General features: G+C 52.9%; 2 protein-coding genes across 3 annotated transcripts in view; both read right to left on the reverse strand.

Annotated features, from left to right (window-relative positions):
- The window catches only part of TMEM201 (transmembrane protein 201), a 44,227-nt gene extending 24,997 nt beyond the window's left edge, over nucleotides 1–19,230 (reverse strand). The window contains exons 1-5 of the mRNA XM_043994840.1: nucleotides 18,962–19,230; nucleotides 8,434–8,554; nucleotides 7,425–7,619; nucleotides 2,183–2,359; nucleotides 706–1,073 (exon numbers count right to left, since the gene is read on the reverse strand). Of these exons, the coding sequence (XP_043850775.1) occupies nucleotides 706–1,073; nucleotides 2,183–2,359; nucleotides 7,425–7,619; nucleotides 8,434–8,554; nucleotides 18,962–19,074 (974 nt within the window). The 5' untranslated portion in view covers nucleotides 19,075–19,230. The remainder of the gene's footprint in view (nucleotides 1–705; nucleotides 1,074–2,182; nucleotides 2,360–7,424; nucleotides 7,620–8,433; nucleotides 8,555–18,961) is intronic.
- Nucleotides 19,231–21,079: 1,849 nt separating this feature from the next.
- The window catches only part of SLC25A33 (solute carrier family 25 member 33), a 33,658-nt gene continuing 30,099 nt past the window's right edge, over nucleotides 21,080–24,638 (reverse strand). For both annotated transcript variants that reach the window (XM_043997990.1, XM_043997991.1), the window contains exons 5-7: nucleotides 24,297–24,363; nucleotides 22,763–23,049; nucleotides 21,080–21,550 (exon numbers count right to left, since the gene is read on the reverse strand). In XM_043997990.1, coding sequence (XP_043853925.1) covers nucleotides 21,348–21,550; nucleotides 22,763–23,049; nucleotides 24,297–24,363 — 557 coding nt within the window. In that variant the 3' untranslated portion in view covers nucleotides 21,080–21,347. The remainder of the gene's footprint in view (nucleotides 21,551–22,762; nucleotides 23,050–24,296; nucleotides 24,364–24,638) is intronic.

Below are 24,638 nucleotides of genomic sequence, written 5' to 3' on the forward strand. Positions count from 1 at the left end.
CGGGCTCAGACACTTAACACTTACTAGCTGTGTGACCCTGGGCAAGTCACTTAACCCCAATTGCCTCACTAAAAAAACAACAAAAAAACCCTCAACAACAAAAAAAAAAACCCAGAATTAATGGTATTAAGAGTGCTCCAAGGGGCAAGTCACTTAACCCCAATTGCCTCACTTTAAAAAAAAGAAAAAAAGAAAAAAAGAGTGCTCCAAAAAAGAGCCCATGCAGTTGTATTCCCTCTACACGGGAAGCACATCAACGTGGGGGGGGGGGGGGCGCGCGCGGCGGCGGCACACACGCCAGTAACTACACAGCAGTGACCAAGAGGACATCACTCCCACCCATCTCAGAAGCTGAAAGAGCTCACGTTTTAACTTTGGGGTCCTGGCCATTGTAGGGCCCTCTCTCGGGTAAAAAAACAAAGCCCAGACCTTCCAATGTGAGGGCTGATGTAGGTATGTGAGCCAGCCCAGAGAGAGAAAAGGGAGGGACAGATGGTTACCTGACCAGCATCATATCATGCCTTTGGGCTATGCTGGGTGAAGCTACACAATGATGCGTGTCAGGAGTGGTGTGGGAACCCAAGTGTTCCTGATGCCAAGCCCCGGACATGGACAAGATGGTCTAACGTCTCATCTAGCTCTTCATTCTATGTCCCCTAGGAGCCAGAGCTCACCCCCAAGTTCCCTCCCACCCCAAGCACCCACCTGATGCGGCCAGCCAGCAGCATGGCCAGGAGGCAGGTGAGCAGACCCAACGCCACCACCACCATCTGGTGGCTCTGGCCCAAGTCCCAGGCCTCAGAAAGCTTCTCCAGCATGTGCTCGGGAAGCAGGTGGAGCAGCTGCTGCCAGCCCAGGGCCCCTGGATCAGCTGTGGTGTTGGACGAGGCTGAGGGCCCAGGGGAAGAAACGTTTCCTCCTGCCAGCAGAGCAGGGGTCCAGGAGGCAGCCGGGAAGAAGGGGTGGCCAGAGCCATACAGGGCAGTGGCTAGCAGGAAGCTGCAGATCAGGAAGGTGAGGAAACGGAGGAGGATGACCTGGGCTGGAGCAGTCACTGGTGAAGAACAGAAGCTCTGAGGGGGAGGAAAGGAAAAGAACTGAGGACTAAAGCACTGCATTTGGCGGTCACCATCGAGGGCTCACTGGCGTAAGAGAGCAGGGAGGGTAGAGGAGGACCAGACGGCATCCAGGACTCTTATAGGGCTGTGATCCACACAGTCAACTCACTCTCGCTCCCTTTCTCTGTCTGAGGACTGACTCTCCAGGGCAGGGCCTAGGCTTAGGCTGAAGAATTCTGCTTGGTCCCACTCTAACTAGCAAATGGGGAGGAGAGAAGGGATTCAGAAAGAAGAGCCTTAGCTCCTCCTCACACGATCTGAACTCGAAGAGATGTTACATCTACTAGTCCAACCTCCTCACTTTACAGATGGGGAAACTGAGGCCCAGAGAAGGGAAATGACTTGCCTAAGGTCACTAGGGTAGTTAAGCGGTCCCAACTCCAAAATCATGACTCTGTCCCCCTATGCCTTCCCACTCCAAAATGTCTCTTTTCCTCGCCCTGATGCCAGCCCATGCCCTTCAGCTCTTTGCCAATATCCATTATCCAAAACTTTTGAAACCTGCTCTCTTGAAACCCAAGGTGTCTGCACTAGGGTAACGGCCTCTCTTGTTCCTTACCAAACAGCTACATGAGCTTGTGCGAGGTACACGACCCCTTCACACCTCAGTTTTCTTACATAAAACATGGGAAAATGTGTTGGGTCCATGGCAGCTGGAGGTGTCAAACACTAGGTTCCTACTCCAACAAGATTAAAATAGAACAAATAAATAAAAACACACTAGCTCATAGATGTTAACAGGTGGTTTTCTACAGGCAGCCAAGCGGTGCAGTAGAGCGCTGGGCCTGGAGTCAGGAAGACTCATCTCCTTGAGCTCAAATCACTTCCTAGCTGTGTGAGCCTGGACAAGTCAATGGCAAACCGCTCAAGTGTCTCTCAAGAGAAAACTCCAAATTGGGGTCAGTCAGGACTGAAATGACAGGTTGCAGAGGCCTCAGTGTGCTGGTGTGGGAAGCTCGCTGTTATTACGAATATCATGGGCAAACCTCCCTCACGTTCCGAATGGCCGAGACACCACCGGCACTCTCCCTGCTGTCAAGCGTCCAGAGCCCCTTCCCCTCTACCTGCACATAGGTCTTGTCGGTCTCCCGCCGCCTGAACTGGTGGCTGAGCAGCAGAGCACGCAGCTGTCGGTTCTGGTGCTTGATGTAATACTCCACAGCTGCTTGGCAAGGCCGGCACAGCTTGTATATCTGCTCCAGATGGTGTCTGTACACTTCAATTTCCTCATCATATTTACCCTGGTGAGAACAGAGGCTTTGGATTGGGGAGGGAAATGCTGAGATGGTGCTCCAAACTCCATCTACTGGCACTGTATGGGGAGAAGGGGAGGAAAATGGAGGAAGGAACATGGAAGGGAGAGAAGAAGGGAAAGCACAGAGCTCAAGTGCACTCCGGACTCTTAGGTTTCACCCTAGATTTTGCCTTGGAGGCTCAAACTGCAAAATGGCAGACCCAAAGGGCCCTCAACGGCCATCATGATATAGAGGAAAGAGCTCTGATATCAGAGGGCCTGAATTGAAATGCTGCTTATGTAACTTGGGTGAATTCACCTGACCTCCCTGAGCTTTGATTTTCTCAAGCTGTAAAGTAAACGGGTTGGATGGATGGGCTGGCATGGAATGAGCCTTCCAGGTCAAAACCAACAATCCATCTAGAGCAACCCATACTAGAATGTGCATCCTTTTTATGATGTCCTTGCAACACTGAAAGCAAAAAACCATTCATTAGGACCCGATTTTTTTTTTGGAAAAAGAAAGTAAAACGGACAAGCCATTAGCTAATTTGATTTTGAAAAAGAAAGCCAAATTACCAGTATCAAAAAATGAAAATGGTGAATTCACAACCAATAAAGAGGAAGTAATGGGGCATCTAGGTGGCACAGTGGATAGAGCACCCGCCCTGGAGTCAGGAGGACCAGAGTTCAAATCTGGCCTCAGACACTTTTAACTCTTACTAGCTGTGTGACCCTGGGCAAGTCACTTAATCCCAACTGTCTTTAAAAAAAAAGAGAGAGGAAGTAAAAATCATTATTAGAAGCTATTTTGTCAAACTATATGCCAATAAAGTTGACAACTGAAATGAAGTGGATGAATACTTATAAAAATATACACTACCCACATGGACAGAACAGGAAATAGAATACTCAACCCAATCTTAGAAAAAGAAACTGAGCGAGCCATAAATGAACTCCCAAAGTAAAAAATCAGGACCAGATGGATTGACTGACCAGTGAACTCTACCAAATCGTTAAAAAACAATTCATTCCAACACTACACAAACTGTTTAGGAAAATAAGTAAAGGAGTCCTACCAAATTCCTTCTGTGACACAAATGGTCTTGAGACCTAACCCAGTAGAGTCAAAACAGAGGAAAAACCTACAGATGAATTTCCTTAATGAATACGGAGGCAAACATGTTAAATGGCCCAGTAGGAAGAGGATTTCAGCAACAGACCCAAAGCACACATGCTCTGAGCAGGCTGGAGTGATACTTGGTTCAACACAAGAAATAAGCTTTGCTGACCCTATTAATAACAAACCCAACAAAAACCACAGGATTCTTTGAACAGATACAGAAAGGGCTTTGACAACACAGGATGCCATTCCTGTTCAAAGTGCCAGGAAGCACGGGAATAAATGGCGCCTTCCTTACAATGGTAAGTGGCCTCTATCCCCAAAGTCCTTGCTGTGGCACATGCAGCCACCCTGGGAGGTCTGCAGGGGGAAAGGCCGGGCCTCCTGGTGGCAGTCCACTCTACGATGGGCCAGTGCTGACTAGAGTTGTTCCTGACACCTAGTCAGCATCTGCCTCTCTAACTTCAACCCATTGTTCCTTACAAGAAGGCCGAGACTTTTCATGAGACGGCCCCTCACATGCCAGCTAGCACGTTCTTCATGCCCTGATTTTTCCTCTTCTCTAGTCTCAACAGCCCCAGTGACTCCCACTGCCCCTGATGTGGCATGGTCTTAGGATTCCACCACCACCCCACCATGTATGTAGTGCATTAAGGTTAGCCAAGTACGTGCTACACCAATGTTATTTCATTGGATTTCTCACAATTATTTCCATTTCACAGGGGAGAACACTGAGGATGAGAAAAGTTCAATAACCTGCCTATCACTGCCACGTGAGAGTCTGAGGAAGGATTCGAACTGGGGTCTTCTTGACTCTAGCACTCCATCTGCTGCACCTCCCAGGCTGGCCTATGTCTCTCCAAAGTGGCTTTCTTGTCTTCTCCCTCACCCCCAGGTGGCTGAGAAGGGCTGTGCCTGAGTGATGGTGCCGTGAACAGCTCAGGGAGCCTCCTACCCGGGACGTCCATCTTCCCGCAGAGGAGCGGTGTTTACCCATGCTCAGGGAAGGGCCTAGTCATCTAGTCGCCTCCCCCAACGTGGGTGGCTTGCCATCCTCTGGCTCAGTGACCTCTCCTGCTGCAGCCCCAAGAGGCCCTTCCCCTGTTTCCATGGAAAAAGGGAACTCATCAGCCTTGACAGAGGCTGCAGCAGGAGCTGGATCTCATCTTCCCCAGCCTGGTGGGGGCGGCTCTCCCTCCCTGCCTCCTCCTTTCTTTCTCTCCCTGTGTCTCTCTCCTTTCCTCAGCCTTCTCTCTCCCTTTCATCTCTCCCCCTCCCCTCTCCTGGCTCCTCTCCTTTCTCTCGCTCTCCTCAGAGATGTCACCCCCAGCTCTCAATACTGTAGCTCAGGAGGGCAGCCTCAGCCCAGCCCACACATGTGACCACGGCAGGCGGCAGCAGTAGGTAGAAGGGAAGCCCTTTGGGCATCAGTCCTTCCGCCTCCCCCCAGGCTCCGCTCCTGCCACAGAGATCAAGATCCCCGGGCAGGAATGTGCACAGGCCTGGGAGCCTCCGTCCTCCTTGGATGCCTCCGCCAGGCTTAGTTAGTACCACATTCCAGTCTGGAGCTCTAGGAGTTCAGCCTGGGAATGCAGTGGCCTGCAAGAAGGAAAGGGCACCTCAGGGCAGGTCTGAAGGGACAGAGGAAGGGCTGCTGGGCATGCCCAGTGGGCAGCCTGGACTGAGACTCCCAGGTGCCATCAAAGCAGGGCAAGGATGTCTGCCTGAAGACAAGACTCCGGCAGGGCCACTGGGTAGGAGAGGGGGTGGACTCAGGATCCCGGACTTAAAGCTAGAAGGAATCCGAGGACACCTAGTCCAACTGCCCCATATCACAGATAAGGCGGAGGCACAGAAGTTAGGTGACTCGCCCAAGGTCACACAGCCAGTAAGCGGCAGAGCTGGGACTCAAGCCTGGGTCTTCTGACAATAAATACAGCTTCCCCTGTGCTCTTCAGCCACCTGGGCTCTGCTCACTCCACGGGGTCGCAGAACACAGAACTGGGAGTAGGGGCAGGGGCCACAAGAGACCACCAGATCATTAGCGATCCCCAAGAGCAATGGGCAGCCTGGGGAGGTGGCGGGTTCCCCTCCTTGCCAGCCATCTCAAGCAGCGACTGGACAAACACTTGTCGGGCACAGTGTGATGGGGACAGGTCAGACAGGACAGGATGGTGCCTTCCAACTCTGAGTCAACGAAGTCTTCACACAAATACCAGACAACTGCCTCCTGGCTTGTGTGTTGTCTCCCCCATTAAACTGGGGGCTTCTTGAGGGCAGGGACCGTCTCCTGCTTTTCTCTGCATCTACAGCAAACACCTTAAGCACCCAACACACACAGAAGGCGTTTAATAAATGTCTGCTGACTGCCTGGCTGCAAGAAGTGCAGGGGGGGAGGGGGGATTTCTGCACAGGCTGGGCTGAAGGCCCCCGGTCTTCCTTCCAGCCTTCAGACTCCGGTCCTGAGTCTGACACGGCCGAGCGGACGGCTCCTCTGAGCCTTGAGGCTGGTCGTGGAAGGACTGAGGAAGCACATCCTGCAGGGAGCTGAGCAACTATTGCTCAAGACAGTTCCATCAATGGATCAGCAAACATTAGTTAAGCACCTACTATGCACCCATCCTGTGCTAACTGCTGGGGGTACTAAGGAAGGCCAAAGATGGCCCTGCTCTCACGGAGCCCCCCTGTCCAATGGGGGTGACAATGCTACAGACGGGGCAAACTGGGAATGAGGAACACCAGAAGGTCCCGCAAAGGCCTCCTGTGTGTGTGGGGGGGGCCTTCAAGCAACCATGTCCCTCTCTCTGAGTGGTGGCCTCTGAGCTGAGAAGACCTGGGTTCAAGTCTCACCTCTAACAGCCATTAATGGGGTGAGCACAAGCAAGTGACTTAACCTCTGAACTAAAGCTCCCTCATCTGTAAAGTCATGGCTACGATGCCGACCCCACAGGCTGGTCAAAAGGAGGCGCAGCGAGCACTCTGCAAGCGGGAGAGTGCTCCTAAAGGCCGGGCGGCTGTCCCCCATCATCGCTCTGTCCCTAGAAAGCCCCGTCCCGTCCACACTCTCCCTTCTCCTGCCACAAGGGGGAGGGGAGAGGGCATGATCCAGGCAGTGCCAGGCCCCAGCTGCCTGAGAATACAAGGACAAAGGGCCCCCTCCCTGTTCCCTTCCTGGCTCCAACCCTCCATGTCTCCTCTCCCTCTCCCCCTCCCCTTCCCAGGAAGCAGAGGCTGTGTCACCAGAGGCCGGATCGGGCCAGATGCCTGCACCCTTTCCCAGGCCCCACTTGGGGGAAGGGGAGGCCCAGGGGCACCCTGGCCTTGGGGCCCCCAGACAAAAGCCCCTTTGTGGCCGGGAAGGAGGAGGGTGTCTGGTTACCATGGCACCCGTGCTCCTGGCAACAGCACAACGCTGGTCCAGTTACCTGCAGGAGGGGGAGGGAGGAAGGCATGTGCACAAACAGCACAGTCAGCAAGGTCCGGGCAGGCAAGGCAGGGGAGGCCCCACATTCCCCCCACAGCGGCCCTAAGAGACCTCAGAGGCAACTAACCTAATGGCCGGATCCCCAGCCCAGAGCCAGCATCCCTTCCGCTGCTGTCAGACTAGAGAGAGGGAAGGGTCTCCTTTGATCCTCACAACAATCGGGGGAGTAGGGCCTGTTGTCACCCCCATTTTACAAAAGAGGAAACCCGAAGCCAGAGCGGGGCTTATGGCTCGCCCAGGGTCCCAGGAAGTGTCTGAGGCTGGATTTGCCTTCCTGCCTCCAGGCCCAGTCACCAGCAGCCTCTGGTGAGCCCACTGCAACCTAAGGCGGGATGCAAGTAGGCCCCAGGGATGTGGAGAGGCAAGAGGGAAAACAGCAGCACCTCGACCAATCACAAAAAACAGCTTCCCCAGCAGCCAGCAGCCCATGCCCCCCACCACGCACACCGGGGCGCCCCACCTCACCTCCTCCCTGGGGGCGAAGGACGCCAGCTGCTTGATCTTGGTGGCCTGATGGTTATTGCACTTCTTACACAGCAGGACCTGGCTGCTCACCCACTGCTGGGACTGGGGGCTGTCACTGATGGGGGCGGCGTTAGTCACCACGTGGTTCAGGTGCTCCAGGTACTGGGCAGGGATGGGCTTGTTGTAATCGCCGTTCTGTGAGGGGAGGGAAAACCCGCTACTGTCAAGGGCACAGGACGTCTCCTTGCGGCTGCCTTAGGCCGGGGCACCTGTGCTTACCCTCTGGCACAAGTCAGCGACAGGGACGTGCCAGGTAACTGGAGGAGGAAGGAGAGGACAGGAACCACAAAGGCAAGCAAAGGGGAGAGAGGTTAAAGGCAGGCTGAGGGAGAGCCAGGAGGCACCTCGGGGGCATCGCATCCAATCCCCCCATAGTACAGATGAAGGGTGAGGGCCAAGGTCACCTAGGTCTAAAACCAGGGATCCCGCATGGCCTCCCAAGAAAGGAGGCGTCACCAGGGGTGCCCGTGGGAGGCGACCTGAGGAGCCAGGCCTTGAAGGAGGCTGGATGAGGGGCACACATCGGGTTCACGGGCAAACAGCCAGAACTGAAGTCTGGAGACAAAGGACAGGAAGGAGGGTTGGGTTTGGGGAACAGCTGGGGGTCAGTGTGGCTGAGACACTGTGCACTCGAGTAGAGTGAGACAGACTGAAGAAGGAGGAAGGAGCCACCTCCCACAGGAAGCGGCACTTACTGAAGGATCTGACTCCCATTAACAGGGAGAGCAATCAGTCAACAAGCAGTGGTTAAGTGCTAGCTGTGGGCCAGGCACTGAGCTGAGGGCTTGGGAAGAAACAAGAAGCAGTCCCTGTCTGCAGGGAGCTTCTACTCTAACGGGAGAGAAAACCCACCCCCCTACACATCCATACACAGGAAGCAGTGTCCTAACTGCCCCCCCCCAGTCCAGCCCCCTGCCCTGCCGCCTGAGGGCCTCTCCCAGTCTCCCACCTCCTGGAAGCCATTGTACTGTTCACAGTTGGGGCAATCCCAGCAGTTCCGGTTCCCGTAGGGCACCACGGTGTCCTGGTTACAGAACCAGCAGTTGACAGTTATGTAGGTCGGCTTTTTCCTAAATATAAAAAGAAAGGGTAATGAGTGGGGGAGCAAGCGACGGCCAGGGAACACCTCTCTAAGCCTCAGTTTTCCCCACCTATACAATGGGGCCAAACCCCCCAGCCCGAGGCCCGAGTCTGGACGAGCTGCATCACGGGTCAGAGGAAGAAGGCAGGGCTCCACGGTCTCTTACAGTCTCCCCAGATGACACTAGAACATTTCAGGGAGGAATCCCTGGGAGAGCTTGAAGGCAAGTGCCCAGAGAACAGCTCCTGGGAACCAAGGAAGAAGCTGCCTTCCCTGGAGGAGGAGAGGGGCCACCCAGCGAGGGGCTCAGTTGTTTCCTGAAGCCCAGGAACGGCCCAAGGGAGGCTGAATGACTCACCCTCTTCTGATCCCTAAGCTCTGGCCCATCCTCAGAAAGCCCCAGAGCCTCCAGAAGCCCGAGTTTGGGTGCTCAGACATGGTCACTGAGCCTGTCTAAGACCACCCCAGAGATCAGGCCAGCCTCCTCCCCTCTCTCCGGTCCCTCCTTGTTCCCAGGCTCCGGAAGCACAGCCCAGGGGAGGTTTCCTAACACTGTGGGCTGAAGGAAATAGTGCTGTTCGATGCGAAAATAAATGAAATAAATACAAGAGCCCTGTCCGGGGCTGACTGTGCATGCGTGTGTGACAGGTGGGTGGCCGCCAGATAATCCCAAATGCAGACACTGGGGGATCTGTGCTGGGGGGACACCAGCTGCTCAGCCTCAGGGCTGCTGCACCCAACTGGGGCCAGAAGGAAGGACAACTGGCCAGATACGGCCTGAAAACCCCTCTGGCCCAAGGAATTCTGAGCTGTCCAGACAAAGCAAGTGTCTGCTCCCTCCCACCCTCCCCTCCCAGGCACACAGTGGGTGCTTAATCACTGATCCCAGGCTCAGCCTCTTAGGTGGGCAGGAGGAAGACAGGCTGGCCCAATGCTCCTGGAAGACCACCAAAGCCCACTGCCCTCAGCCTCAGTGTCTGCCCCAAGGCTAAAGTTGGGAGGACAAAAGGCAGAGTGAGGCAGCTCTGCCTTGGGGGCTGGGAAGGAACGCACATCTAGGCAGCTCCTCTGTGCAAGGGCTTTCTAGAAATATTCTCTCATTTGTGAGCAGCTGCTAGTAATGTATTGTCCCTATTTTCAGATGGGAGGAAACTGAGGCAGGCGGAGGGGAGGTGGCAAAGCCAGTCCCAGGCCACATCTGCACTCTGATCTCCACTCCAAGCCCAGAGCTCTACCCACGGTTCTACCTCGCTGCTTATTTGGAGAAAGAGGACAAGAGTGACCCGCTGGGCCCGCTGTCGTAGGATCAGATTTAGAGGCAGAAGGGATGGCCTTCAAGGCCATTTGACAGATGAGGGCAGTGAGGCCCACAGACATGAAATAACTTGCCCACACATTTCCACAGCTAAGAAACCTGAAGTATGGTTTGAACACAGGAAGCCCAGCGCTCTATCCACTCTGCAAGACACTGTAAGCATTCTAAACACAGAGACACTGAGGGCAGCTTGGGGGCACCACAGCGCACAATGTCAGGCCCAGAGTCAGGAACACTCCTCCTGAGTTCAAATCTGACCTCAGACACTTACTGTAGCTCTGTGACCTTGGGCAAGTCACTTAACCCTGTCTGCCTCAGTTTCCCCATCTGCAAAATGAGCTGGAGAAGGAAATGGCAAACCACTCTCTGCCAAGAAAGCCCCAAACGGGGTCACAAGGAGTCTGACGTGACTGAAATAACTGAACAACAATAAATTCTGACTGATCCTTGTGGGTCAGGAGTCCCACATCAGCCAGAGATGTGTATTAAATGGATTCTGTCAAAGACAACCCACACTACCAAACCATCGGCACCCTCTCCCGATTTTCCCCTTTCTACAGGTGGGTGTTTTGGGTTTTATTTGTTTGTTTGTTTTGGGGGGGGGTTGCAGACCAATATTTTTTATCTGTGCAGTGAATCCCAGGAAGGAAACTGCCCTCCCAATGCAGATTAGTGCCTCCTCTGAAGCTTATCATCTTGCAGAGGTGCTGAGGCCTAGACTCAGGGTCAGAGCAGCACTTGACCTAGGTCTGTCTGCCTCTGATCCACTTCCCCTCAGAGCCACCGGCTGCTTAGATGACATGTAACAGTGCTGCCCTGGGGATCTCCCCACCTAGTGGGGAGATCCAGCCAACAGACAGATGAGAAAATGCCAAACACAGGCATCCCAGATGAGCAAGACAGCTTTGAAAGTCACAGGCCGGCCTTATTACACACTTCAGCACTAAGGATTACCATTCCATGGACCACACTTTTTGTCTCACCGTGGAGATGAAAACACTGCTTTCGTTGGGTGTTTAAAGTTCAGAACAAAATGTTTAAAATATGAAAGAAGCAAATAGAAGTGATTCAGGGAGGGGGGATCATAAGGGCTGGGTGGAAAGCAGGCCTGTGCCTCCAGTAGGAGGCCACGCAGGGGAGGCTGAGTATTCTCCTGTCCTGACAGAACGGCCGTAATCCCAGAGTAAATTCCTTAAAAGGGGCACCAGCACCCAGCACAGACCTAGAAGGTAAGAGTGCTGTCATTATCCCCATTTTACAGATGGGGAAACTGAGGCAGAGGTGAAGTGACTTGCCCAGGGTCACATCCAGTCCGAAGCCAAATCTGAACCCAGATGTTCCTAACTCTAAGACCAGTGCTCCCGACACTGTGGCCTGACAGCATCTCCCTCCCAGAGTTGTGCTGAGGATCCAGTGCCCGGCATATAGTAGGTGCTCTATAAATGCTCCTTCCTTCCCTTCAGGATGATCACTGTGCGTGAGGCCATCCCTCACTCAGCATCGCTACTTCCTCCTGAATCTCTAGTGAGATGAGAAATTCCCTGAAGACAGGCCTTGGCACACAGCAGGGACTCAGCAGTGACCTGCCTCCTCTCTGTCCTTCACCCTCCCCAACCCAAGAACACCACCTCGTCACCACTGCACAGAAAGGAACATTCCACAGCCGGTTCCTCCCTCTTCCCAAAGCACCTCCATGTCCGTCCCCCCCTCCCCCCCACTCACCACCAGCAGGAAAAAACCCCAATCTGGCCAGCCAAGAGGGCAGAGGAGAAAAGCTCAGAGAACTCCCCTGAGAGCCGATGACGGATGAGTGGGCAGCACTGGCCTGGGGCCCTCCTGTCTCCCCTCAGCCTGAGACATCCAGCCAGGCCTCTTCGTCTATTACTTCTGCAGGGCACCGCGGGCTCCCCGGTCCTGAGCTTCGGCTCCTCCCCTCCTGACTGGGCGCTACAGAGGCGGATCCAAACTTCACCAAATGATGCACAGCCTGGATGTGAACAGCCGGGAACAGACGCAAGGGAAGGGCGTGCGTGCGAGTGTGTGCAAGTGTGTCAGAGTGAGTGTGTGTGAGTGTGTGAGAGAGAGAGAGAGAGGGAGAGAACGAACCTGCTCTCCAGAAAGCAATCCTCAGGAGACAGGTGGATGGCAGTCCTTTCTAATGTTTGGGCACTTCCAGGCCAGAAGGCACAGGCCTCTCTGCCAACACACCAGACAGCCAGAGGCCCTCTGCACCTCGGAGCCTCCAACTCTGCCTCCCCTCGGGGCAGCGCTTAGGGCTTCTTCCAAGGAGGGACAAGAGGCCCAGAGCAAACATGCAGTGAGGAGGGGCCGCAAGGACAACAGGGCCCTCTCACTTTCCTGTCACACAGCTGAACCACACAAGGCCCAGGTGTGGCCTCCCCAGAAGGGTGCCCGGCACTCACAGAACCCTCTGACGCAGACATCTCTTCCTGTGTGTCACGTTAGCGGATCCTCACAATAGGCCTGTTCTGCCACTATCAGCCCCATTTCTTAGTGAGGAAACAGAGGCTGGTGACAAGTGGCTGCCCAGGGTCCCCCAGCTGATAGACGAGGCAGCATTTAAACAAGGTCTCCTGGACTCCGAGTTTCCCTAACCACTGTCCTATCTGAGTGCCTTAAGGAGGAATGTCCAATGAAAACAAATTTCTTTTTTGTGTGTTTTGTTTTGTTTTTGTGGGACAATGAAGGTTAAGTGACTTGCCCAAGGTCACACAGCTACTAAGTGTCAAGTGTCTGAGACTGGATTTGAAATTCAGATCCTCCTGAATCCAGGACCAGTGCTTTATCCACTGTGCCACCTAGCTGTTCTAACCAGTGACTCTAGTCTTCCACAAGGAAGCTGAGGAAAGGGGCCATCCTGCAGTCAAGCCCAGCACCTGTCGTGTCCTTGGAAAGAAAACTGGCTTTGGGGTCAGAGGCCCTGGCTCTGCCAGCATGACCCTGACCAGAACCTCCGAGCCTTGGTTTCCCCCTTCGGTAGAATAGGAGGCTTGGCCTGGATGCCTTCGAAGATGCTTTCAAGCTCTCAGATCACTGGGCTTGTAATCCCGGCCAGGGCTGAGCTCAGCATCAGCAGCCACTTGTCAGGAGGCCAGAGTAATGCCAACTTGGAACTCAGCAATGAGGGGCCATGGGAGGAAATGGGGGCAATGCCCTCCAAGATGCTGACTACAAAAGGTCGGGGATATTCCCTCCCCCTTCTCAAATGCCTTCCCGCTTCAAGTCTATCATCTGGGGGCCGAGTTCTGAGCCCTAAGCTCAGTGCCAAGCCCCTGGCCCACCTGTCCCCTGAGGTCTCTGCTCCCACAGCGTCTGGCTCAGCACATTTGCCAATAGCACAGAGCTGGTAGGCCCAGTCGACCCTGGGTGACTGAATCAGGATCCAGAAGGATCTGAACAGACCAAAATGCAGCTAAATAAGGAGCAGTGCCAAGTCTCACACTTGGCTTGAAAACAAGATAGAGGTTATCAGAGGCAGTTCAGGTGAAGAGGTGAGCGGACATGCATTGGGGAGGGGGCGGGGTGCCACAGCCCGCAAGGTCAGGCTGAGGTGAAGGACACCCAAACAGTGCCCGACGCCCTTTGCCCTCTGCCTGGTCTGACCCCATCTGTAAGAGCGGGCTCAGCTCTGGTCACCACAACTTAGGAAGGACAAAGAAAAGTGGGAGCCGACCAAGAGGAAGTGAACAAGCTTGGGGACATTTAGCCTGGGGAAGACAGGGTGCAGCGCCAGTGTGGGGGGGCCAGCCTTGCTCTGCTTGGCCTCAGAGGGGAGAAGTGGCCAAGAGGGAGGATTCCCAGGAGGGAAAACCTTCCCAAAAATTCATCAGTGGCCTGGGGAGGGGCTGGGCTCCCCCCCTCCTGGAGCCCAGCCTGGAACATCATTTGTTGGCTAGGTCCGAGCTGGAGGAATGCCCGCCCAGATGCCCTCTGCCTTTGAGGCTGGGAACTCTGAAGAGCCCTGGGCAGATGCCCAGGCTTCACCCAGACAAGCTCAGAGCCTCCCGCCCTGAGAGAGCCCCAGCCAGCCTTCAGGGGCTGGCCCAAGCAGGAGCTTCAGGGATTCTGGTGTGGTCTGGGCTGCAACACTGCCCTGCCCAAACTTCTTCTCCCAAGGAAAGTCCACTCTTCTTGGCACTCGAGGTCCCCTACAACTGGGCACAGGTCCACTTCTCCGCTCTCATTCCACCTTGCAACTGCTCTCCAGATCCCTGGGGCAAAGCCAGTAAACGACAACAGCCCCTTCCAAGAGAAAACCCCATAGCCTGGGATGGTCACACCGCCATACTTTGCTCCTATGCCCCCTCCTCATTCCTGTTCTCAATATATTCAGCCAACATTTATGAGAGGCCAGGGGGCAAAGAAAAAGCAGGAAGGAAAACCAGTTCCTGCCCTCAAGGGGAGAGCAACATAACACACACACATATGTGTTTGTACATGTGCATATATCTATGCACACATGGAGATAGGATGTATACATGCGCACACATGTGTATGTGCATTGCCTGTGTGTGCACGCATGGAGATGGGACAGGTATATGCATGTGCACATGTGTGTGCGCGCACATGGAGATGGGACCTATACATGCGCACACATGTGTATGTGTATGTGCTTGTGTATGCACACATGGAGATAAGACAGGTATGTACATGTACACATTGTGCATGTGCCTGTGTGTATGCATGCGTGGAGATAGGGTAGACATATGCATGTGCACATGTGTGTGCCTGTGTGTGTGCATGCAGGGAGATAGGACAGACATATACATGTGCACATGTGTGCGTGTGCCTGTGTATATGCACACATGGAGATAGGACAGACATATACATGTGCACACATGTATATGTGCATGTGTATATATGCATGCATGAGGAGATAGGTCCATAGTTCAGTCGTGTTCAGCTCTTTGTGACCCCATTTGGGGTTTTCTTGGCAGAGATCCCAGAGAGGTTTTCCATTTCCTTCCCAACCCATTTTACAGAGGAGGAAACTGAGGCAGACAGGGTGAAGTGACTTTCCTAGGCTAAGTGTCCGAGGCCAGATATGAACTCATCTCCCTGATGCCAGGCCCAGCACCCTCTCCACCGCGCCACTTAGCCAAACAAATACAAGGGAGGTGATCTGGGTAGGGAAGCAATAGCATCTGGAGGACAGGGAGGAAATCAAGAAGGCTTCAAGGAAGAGGTAACACTTGCGCTGAGCTTTAAAGGGAATCTAGGGATTCTAAGAGGCAGGAAAGGAAGGAGGGCATTCCTGGCACAGGGCACAGCCAGGGCAAAGACATGGCATTCTCACAGGTTTCAAAGCCAACTCAGGAAACCCCTCCTCCGGGAAGCCTTCCCTGATCCCTGGAGCCAGGAACCAACTTGTTCTCTCAGACCCCACTGAGGGGCCCTAGAGTGTTGGTGGTTGGTGCCTTTTTGCCCTAACTGGACCAGCAAATTCCTTGAGTAAATATTTGTTAGTGTCTGTTGATTTCATCCATCCCAGAGTGAGGGGAAGGCCACCTGCACATCCTTAATAGAAAAGGGGGAGAGGCAGGAAGCACAAAATGCTTACTTTCCCTTTCCCCTTCCCCTCCAGGAAGGAGCTCCTGGAACAAGACATATCTATTAAACACCTACTGTATGCTTGATACAGGGTCAGGGGAGCAGGAGATGGTAACAGAGCAGACTGCATCTAAGAACTTACATTCTACTATTACACTGGGCACAGGGATCACCCCCATGATGCCTAAGACTTGGCTGGCCTTCCCCTCCACGGGCCTGAAGGGATCAGACCAGGTCTCCAGAGGGGGGAGAGCCCCTAAGCAGGAGACCTTCCATACGGGGCAGCTTCTAGCTTCCCAGGAGGACGAGAAAACCCAGACCCCAAAATTCAAAGCTAGAAGGGACCTCGCACAAGCCATCTAGCCCACCCCCCTCATTTTACACAGGGCGAGATGGAGGCCCAGAGTTTTAAGCAACTTACAGTCAAGGTCATACAGAAGAACCCAGACTTCCCAGATGGGAAACCTCCCTGCCCTGCAGGTTGCCACTTCTCCCCCACCCCCACTTTTCCTTCATTCTTTTTTTTTCCCCAATCTTAACAGTTTTATTTTTTTCAGTTACACGTAGAGATAGTTTTCAACATTTGGTTTCATAAGATTTTGAGTTCCAAATTTTTCTCCTTCCCTCCCTTCCCTCCCCAAGACAGAAAGCAATCCGATAGAGGTTATATATGTACGATCCCATTAAACATATTTCTGCATTAGTCACGTTGTGAAAGAAGAATCTGAACAAGAGGGGAAAACCTCAACAAAGCACAGGACTCGGAGCCTCAGAGCAGACTGCTCAAGTCCACAAAGATTTATCAAACAGCTTTACTGTGTGATGCTGAGCAAATGACTTCATTTCTGGGTCTCTAAAAAGAGAACTTCAATGGACAGATCCAGAGGTCCAGAGCAGTGATCCCAGGCTCTTACCGGGGCCTCCCAACGCAACCCTGTGAGGCAGGTGTTACAGGGAAGGAAAATGAAGCTCACAGAAGTGACTGAGCATCTGCACCTGGGTCACCCAGCCAGTATATGACCCAGGACTGAGTCTCCCCTCCCCGTAGCTGTCACGCCCCCACGGGCAATCAATGTGAAGTCCCCTGGGACACCCTCCCAGCCTGCCCTGCTTCTGACATCCAAGTCCTTTTCCAATGGATTTCCAGTCCAATGACAACGGCCTCTGGCTGCTGCTCCCACAAGACACACCCCCCCCCTTCCCAGCTCTGACTTTTCTATGACTGCCCCCAGGCCTCAACCCTTCTCCCTCCCCTAGTCTCAGCCAAAATCTCCTGGCTCTCTATCCATTTCCCAGGGGTCTGCAGAAGGATCAGAGAGAAGCAACTGACTTAGGGGCTCCCCTTGGGCACTGCTGAAACAAAGAGCACAAGAGTGTGCCCTCTGGGCTTCAGTGGGTCACCTGGCCGGGGGCTTCCTTGTCTGTACTGCAAACATCTTAGGGTCTCCTCCTCTCTCCCTAGGAGGGACTGGAGCCCTCTGGGAGAAGACAAGGGGGACGGCCAAATGAATAATCAAGCTGAAGGACAGCCTCAGATTTCCAGCAGCCCCCAAACGCCCTGGGGCTTCTCGGCTAGGGATGGAGCAGGATCTGGTAGTCCCACTGTGGTCCCAGTGAATGTATGGCCTGGGGGAAGGAAGGTTCGTTCTCAGCTTCCCCCAGGATGAATCACACCTGCTTTATGAATGCTGATGATGACTGACAGTTACACAGCACTTTGAAAGTGTGAAGAGCACTTCATATGTAATTATCTCATTTAACCCTCCCAGCAATGCTGGGAGCTAGGTATCATAGGTGTTACAGTTCAGAAGCAAGCACAGTCAGTTGGTCTCTATCTATTAAGCACCTACTATGTGCTCAGTGCTGGGGTACACAGAAAGGCAAAAACAGAGCAGGTAGGGAAGACTGGAATGGGGGAGGAGGAGGATACAGAAGGTACACAGGAGGAGCGGGGAAGGTCTCAGCAAACAACCACAGAGGAAGGAAACCTGGGTCTACATCCCATCTCAGGCGCTCTCTACCTAGTGAGCATCCGTTTTTTCATCTGGAAATGGGAACTGGTGAGTTAAGGCTAGAAGGGACATCTGAGGCAAGGCCATCCCATCCAGAGGAACGAATGTTCAGGAGAGCCTCCAGAGCCCGATTAAAATATAATGGGGGGGGGGGGGGCGGGCAGCTAGGTGGCACAGTGGATAGAGCACCGGCCCTGGAGTCTGGAGGACCTGAGTTCAAATCCCGCCTCAGACACTTAACACTCGCTGTGTGACCCTGGGCAAGTCACTTATCCCCAATTGCCTCACCAAAAAACCCAAAACAAGACAAAAAGCAAAACCAAAAATATATAATTGGGAAAGTTCACAAAACAAACAAAAATACACTGAAACATGCTAACACCACATTCTAAAACCGAGTCAAAACGCATCCCAAAGGGTCTTTTTGTATGGATTAGTGGCCCCCTTTTCTGTTTGCAGTGAATACCAACCTCCTTTTACAGAGGAGGTGGGGGAGGTTCTAGCCCAAGCTCAAGGTGGTAAACGTCAGAGCTGAGATTTGAATCCAGGTCTTGGGGCTCCAAGTCTAGCACTGCTCCCTCTGCCTCTGCCCAGAGAGAATACCTAGCCCTAATGTAGAGAACCGTATCCCTCCTTCAATCCAGAAGCACTGGGTGAGCCGGACTATGTGCAAGGCACTTCTCTAAGTGGGAAGCATATTCTGGGGACAATCGATAGAAGGCGGGCAGGGGCATAAGGAAGATGGGGCAAAGCCTCCTGGAACAGCCTAGCAGGGAGCCCAGGGGCCGCGGGATGGCAGGCATTCCAGGCGGGGGGCACAGCTAGGGGAAAGGCCTGGAGATGGGAGATGGAGGAGCGGGCGGCAGGCCCAGTTAACGAGTGGTGGGTGGGAAAGGTGAGCAGCCCCCTCCCCAGACGGCCCGCCCTGGAGCTCCATTGCCCACCAAACTGGGCTGGGTGTGACCCCGAGGCTACGGCTTCAGTTTGGCGGCCTCAGTTTCCCCACCCCTCCGTCCGGAGCCCAGGGGCGAACAGGGGGTGACGCGGGGAGGGGCGTGCGCGGAGTGGTCTGGGTGACCACCAGGCTTGCCTCAGTTTCCTCGTCTATAAAACAAGATCTAGAGGGAAATGGGCAGACCGCTCCAGTCTCTGCCGGAAAACCCCCAGCGAGATCACGGAAGGCTGGGCACGAACGCACGCTCCCACCTCCCACCGTATCCGGAGCCACGACCCTGCCCCTCCCTTCACCGCGGGGGCTGCGGGGAACTTTAACGCGGACGTGAACTGGGGCCGGTCCCACAGCAGGGGCTACGTCCGCCTCGAAGGCCCTGGGTTCGAGTCCCGGGTTTCTTCCCGGCAGCCCCCGCGGCCCCGGACGTCTCCAGCTCTGGGGCGGAGGAGTCACAGGCGAGGGTGCCCCCTTCGCCCGGGCAGGATCCCAGAACGGGAAGGAGCGCGGAGGAAGGCGCGGGGCGGGGCGAACACGCGGGAAACTCACTTGCGCGCGATCCTGTAGAGCAGCACGCCGGCGGCGGCGCACACGGTGACCCCGAGGCCGCCGGCCAGGCCGCCCGTGGGGCAGCCGGCCAGCAGCGCGCTCACGGCCTCCATGGCCACTCCTCCCGCCGCAGCCCGCGCCAGGCAGGGCCGAGCCGCACAGCGCAGCCGGGTCGGCTCGGGGAGGCCCGGGCAGACAAAGCGGCGTAGTCCCGGCGCGAAGGGGCGGCGGTGCAACGCCAGGAGCCGCTCGCTCGCTCGCTCGCTCGCTACACGGACGTGCCGGCGCCGCGCGCGCCTTCCGCCGTGACCTTCTCCGCCTCGTTTTGTAAGCAGCGCCGGACCGCCCCGCTCCGCGACACGGGCGCGCTCCCGCCGCGCAGCCAATCAGAGCGGCGGGTCCAGTGGGGGCGGGCCCTGGGAGGCCGGGCCGCTAATGGCTGCCGTAGGGCCCGCCCCCTCGTCCTCCCGGCGTCGGCCCGGGACGGCTTCGGGATCCCGTGCGCCGAGATTCGGGACGCTAGGCAGCCTCTCCCCCACCCCAGGGCCCGCCGCCGCGGCCTGGCCTAGGAGACTTCCCCGCCAGGCTTACACCTGCTCCCGGGAGCAGCGCCCACGCCCGGTGGAGGCCGGCTCACAGGAGCCACGACTGACGTGGGCTCCCCCCCTCCCCGACCCATTGGGGCGGGAGAAAGGAGGGGGCGCACATGCGAACACTCCTACTCGAAGGGCGGGGGCTGGACTTGCCACCCCCTCCCCCCGCCCCCCGGGGTTTCCGCGGCAGTCAGAGGCTGGCGCTCTTTATTCGCGTACGGGGCTCTGGCCGGCCAGTGCAGCCTCTCCGGCACACCCATCCCGGCTGTGGGGGGGCCCCCATGTGGAGCGCCCACAGCCCGCGGGGCCGCACGCCTTGGGCATCGCGTCCTTCCTGGGGCACCATCCGCCTGCTCGCCCCTTTAGTAAAGCGCACGAGGGTTCTTATCGGGAAACAAGCGGTGCCTGGAGAGGTCCGCCCTAATTCTGAGGAACCCGGCCCGTGGGCATAAACGGTCCTCCCCACCCCGTCCAGGGGACCCTATGTTGGCATTCAGTGAAATAAACGACCCCTCTAATGCACCCTTTCTAAGGCCGGGCAGACAGGACCCCAGCACGCCTGCCCCTCCCCCGCGAGGGAGGGGCCGCCGTTTATTGTTCATTTCTAGCTTTCCCAGTTGAAGAGAGTTCTTCAGTCACAGTGGTTGGAAGCAGGTTTGAGAAAGCCCACTGACCAGTCCAGGAGAAAAAGGGGCCTTTTTAATGCAATCTGCTGAAAACTCTCATGATCAGGCCTGGCAGCGAATCGTTCAAGTTGAAAACCGCCTTAAAGAACAAAACGTTAAAATCCTAGTTACCAGTACGATGAGATGACTTAATTTTGACACGACTGACCTCTCATAGTTGAAGCAAATTCGATTGCTTTTATTTATTACATTGAAACAGCACATGTATAAGGAAGTAAAACTAGTGTGCCCTTTTCTGAAGCTCTCATTACTAGCAGTTAGTTTTCCACCCATTTCCCAAGCCATCTTAAACAATTTCTAGGACTCCACAAAAATGCCTCAGTGGGAGGAAATGCCTTTGTCCTGTAGAATGGTTAGAAAACCAGACTGTCTATACATTCAAAGCCAACCTCAAGAGGCTGTGGTCTTGTTGGCATGTGGTCTCAGACCAAACTTGCTTCTAAAATTATTTTTGGCAAGTCTGTGGGGGTGAGGTGTGCCCATGGGCTTTAAGGGGCAGGCTCATGCTTTTGCTGAAGTGAGGATGGGATGGGGTTGCAAGGCTATAAACATAATTTTACAATCTAAACCAGTTCTCTTTTAGACAGCTGGATATTTTTGCTGATCTCAGCAGTCTGAAAGCCTGGGTTATAAGCAGCATGAAAAAAATCAAACATAAGTACAAGGAAAAACCAGACCCCATCTGTTCTGGTCCACACGCTCTTCAACACTGACGTTTGACTGACACCAGCAGGGTGAAATCTGGGCAGATTACAAATCAGCTCTCCTTCTGGAGCACATTTTTTAAGTAAAATAAATAAATTAATGCCTGATGTGACAAGAAAGGACGCAAACAAAAATTTATACTTAAATTAAATAGCATGATTTAATTGAGCAGCTGCTTAATTCTGAATTCTTAAGTTAAAAAAATTGTAATTAACTATGAACGTTAATGAATTAAAACCTTCCAGAAAGCATGAATCCAAAAGGAAAAGTCCAGCAGGGGATAAGAGCCAGGTGTTTCAGCCATCCATTCCTGCATCATTCTCTTAAACAGTCTAAATATCAATGGAGAAACTGCCCGGCAGTTCTCCAGTTATATTCTTCTAGCGACCATCACTTGGCCTGTCACTTGGTATGGTCTTCTAGTAAGTACACAATCAGCTCGTAGGTGGACAACACAATTGCAGTATTTGGGATCTGCCGGATGAGCTGGGCAAAGAGTCCTCTGTAGAAAGCCAGGTAGCCTTCCTCTCTTGCTATCAGGCGGGCTGTCTGAACAAAGGCCTTATACTTGGTGCCCTCCTCTCGAAGTCGGGTCCTTATCACTTCTGCAAGGAGGGAAATACAACATCAGTGTCAGTGCCCATGAAGAGATGTCCAAGTAATAAAAACAGGGCAGCTAGGTGGCGAAGTGGATAGAGCACCGGCCCTGGAGTCAGGAGTACCTGAGTTCAAATCCGGCCTCAGACACTTAACATTTACTAGCTGTGTGACCCTGGGCAAGTCACTTAACCCCAACTGCCTCACTAAAAAAATTAAAAAAAACACCAAGTAATAAAAACAAACACGACTGGGGAAAAGCCAAAGGCTACCACCCCTCTCCCGAACTTGTACACTCTCCTTTACTCACGTGTTGTACCCCCAATTAGGATGTCCAAGCTCCCTGAGGGAAGGGACTCCCTTTGGCTTGTGCCCTACTCATCCGACTCCCCCAATAAGTGCTTGGGATGGAAAGCCCAGAAGTCAGGACTCCCAGCCTCTACATCACACTAGCATTTCCTGTGAGGATTCACTCCACTCTGCATCTGCTGCCCCTCCCAGGATAAACTCATCACCTCTAATCTTTCCATCAAGGAGCTACTCCAGCCTGGCTACCACCTCCCACCTCCTCCCTTCTCCCCTCCCCAGGGCTCAGTACCAAACTCCTCGCAATGCCTTCTTTCATAGAGGGCAGAAACTGGACTCAGCTCACTGCACTTTGCATCTGCTGCTCTACCTAGTTTCGACTCCACAGAACTTGCCTCCAAGATGGGACCTCCCCAGTGTCCTATGCACTCCCTTACCCCCCCCCTTTCTTGCCTCCTTTAGACTGTAAGCTCCTTGAGGGTAGGGACTGTCTTTTTATTAGTTGTATCCCCGGTGTTTCAGGGCCTGGAACATTGTAGGCTCTTAATCAACATTTATTGAATTGAATAATGGCCTGTTCACAAGTGCAGGATTCCCCTGTTTCTTAGTAGAAACAAAATGATGCTTATTAAAAACACAGGATGACCAGCTATACACAAGGACCAGGCAGGAAGGTAAATTTCCATAGACCTTATTTATCTATGCTCACTACATAATCCTATTACTGTGTATAGATATATAGTGGTCCATCTGAAATAGAAAGCTACGGTCATATTTATGAAATAAAAAATTCTGAAGAGATCTAAAGCCACCTTAATTACTGCCTCTGCCTTGCAAACTCCCCAACAGTGCAGGAGAAGGGGGATGGAGACCACAGACACAGGACCTAGCACCTGTTAGTTATTACGACATACCATGTGGATAAGCGATACAGGAGGCGCACCCCTTGGAAAGAGCAGCAGCAGCCATAAGTCCAAAAAAGTTGGTGGAGTTTCTGCTTCTCTCCGTTCCGTTTGCAGAAGGGGTTAATGGGACCTCTTTTAGCCATTTCTTTAAGCTTTCATAAATAGCAAAACAGATTATGGTCTCAGAAATGCCAGCATATGAGGCAGTTAATCCTCGGTAGAATCCACGAATACCTTCTGTCTGGTAAACATAACGCGCACACTGGACAGTGTTCATCTGTTTGGAGCCCCTTACTCTACAAAAGGAAAGTCAAAAGAGCAATGAACATACATTCTAGTTTTAACTCTTAGCACTATACCAAATCACCAACTTAGAAAACCAGACTGAAGATCCAATAACCAACCTTTATGTGTGATTAGGATTGACAGTGATAATACATTTTGCGACCCCTGCTTACCATCTTCAAAGCTCAGCTCAGAAGAAAAAAAATCATACTTTTCTCCTTGTGCCCTTAAACCCTAATTTTCCAGACAAACAAATCAAATACCAGGAGCTCCCTATATGCCACCTTGAAAACAGGTGGCACTAAACAAGACTGGTATACTAACCCTCTAGGCTGCACTGTCATGACATCTTAACTTTTTACACTACCTAAACAAAAAAAGAATTGTGCCAAGACTACGATCTCCCATGTTACATAGACTTAAAATGTATGAAACAAAAGAAAAAGATTAGCCAAATTAACACATTCAGAAGAAATGCAATAATACAAATTCTGAAACATCAGTTTCTGATATAAAACCCAGTCATAAAACAAAATAAGACTTTGGGGAACATTATTTTAACAAATTACTGTGCAATTACATTTGGAGGTTTACGGGATGGATGAAATTCACTGATGTTGGCATTTTCTGTGTAGAGTTTTATTTCCAATTTCATTCATTCATTCATTCAATCAAAAAGGCTTCATTAAGGACCTACTAGGTACAAATCACTGTGCCAAAGGCGCAGAGATACAAAAACAAAACCAGACAGTCCCAGCCCAGGAGGGACTGCTGATTAGGCAAAGAAGAAATCCCTTCAGATCAAGGAAGCAGACACTGCTTTAGACCAACCGTGGTACTGAGGGGTACTGAGGAAGAGAAGCATTCCTTTCTCCTTGGTTAGCAGTCTCTAAAAGCGGAGTCAGGACGGGGAAAAACCATGTTCAAGACTAACAAAAAGATTGCTACCAACCAATTAGGGATCTTACTCCTAATGGAAATAAGGAAGACATCATGCACACCATCCTCAAAATTTTAATTAACTGTGATGGCCCAGCAGTACTCTGAAGGGCACAGTGGTTACAGACCTAAGTACAAGGAAAATGGTTTTTGTTTATGATAGACTTCCTCTGAATCATGATTAAACAAGCCTTTATCTAGCTATTGGGTGTTACCAAGAAACACAGGTCAAAAAGAATCCTCTCTCAATCAATATGCAGAGCAAACATCCATATACAGGGGTCTGAAAAGACTTACATTCTAAAATCCAATGACTTACTTCCGTTCTAACTGCATCCGGGTTTTAACCATCCATATAGGATTCATTAAGGTATTTGTGACAAAAGCTGAAAAGACAAAAAGCAGAGAACTTCAGTCAGGGAAAGGGAAGGAACAAGCACTTAGATAGCACATGCGCTGTGCCAGGCACTATGCTAAGCACTTAACCAATATTCTCTCTTGATCCTTATAGCAACCCTGGGAGGCAGCTGCTGTTAGTATTATCCTCATTTTACAGGTAAGGAAACTGAGGTAAACTGAGCTGAGTTGAGTGACTTGCCAAGGGTCATACAGCTAGTAAATGTCTGATTGAATTCAGGTCTTCCTGACTCCAGGCTCAGCA

This window comes from Dromiciops gliroides, chromosome 3, assembly GCF_019393635.1.
Source record: "Dromiciops gliroides isolate mDroGli1 chromosome 3, mDroGli1.pri, whole genome shotgun sequence".
NCBI lineage: Eukaryota > Metazoa > Chordata > Mammalia > Microbiotheria > Microbiotheriidae > Dromiciops > Dromiciops gliroides.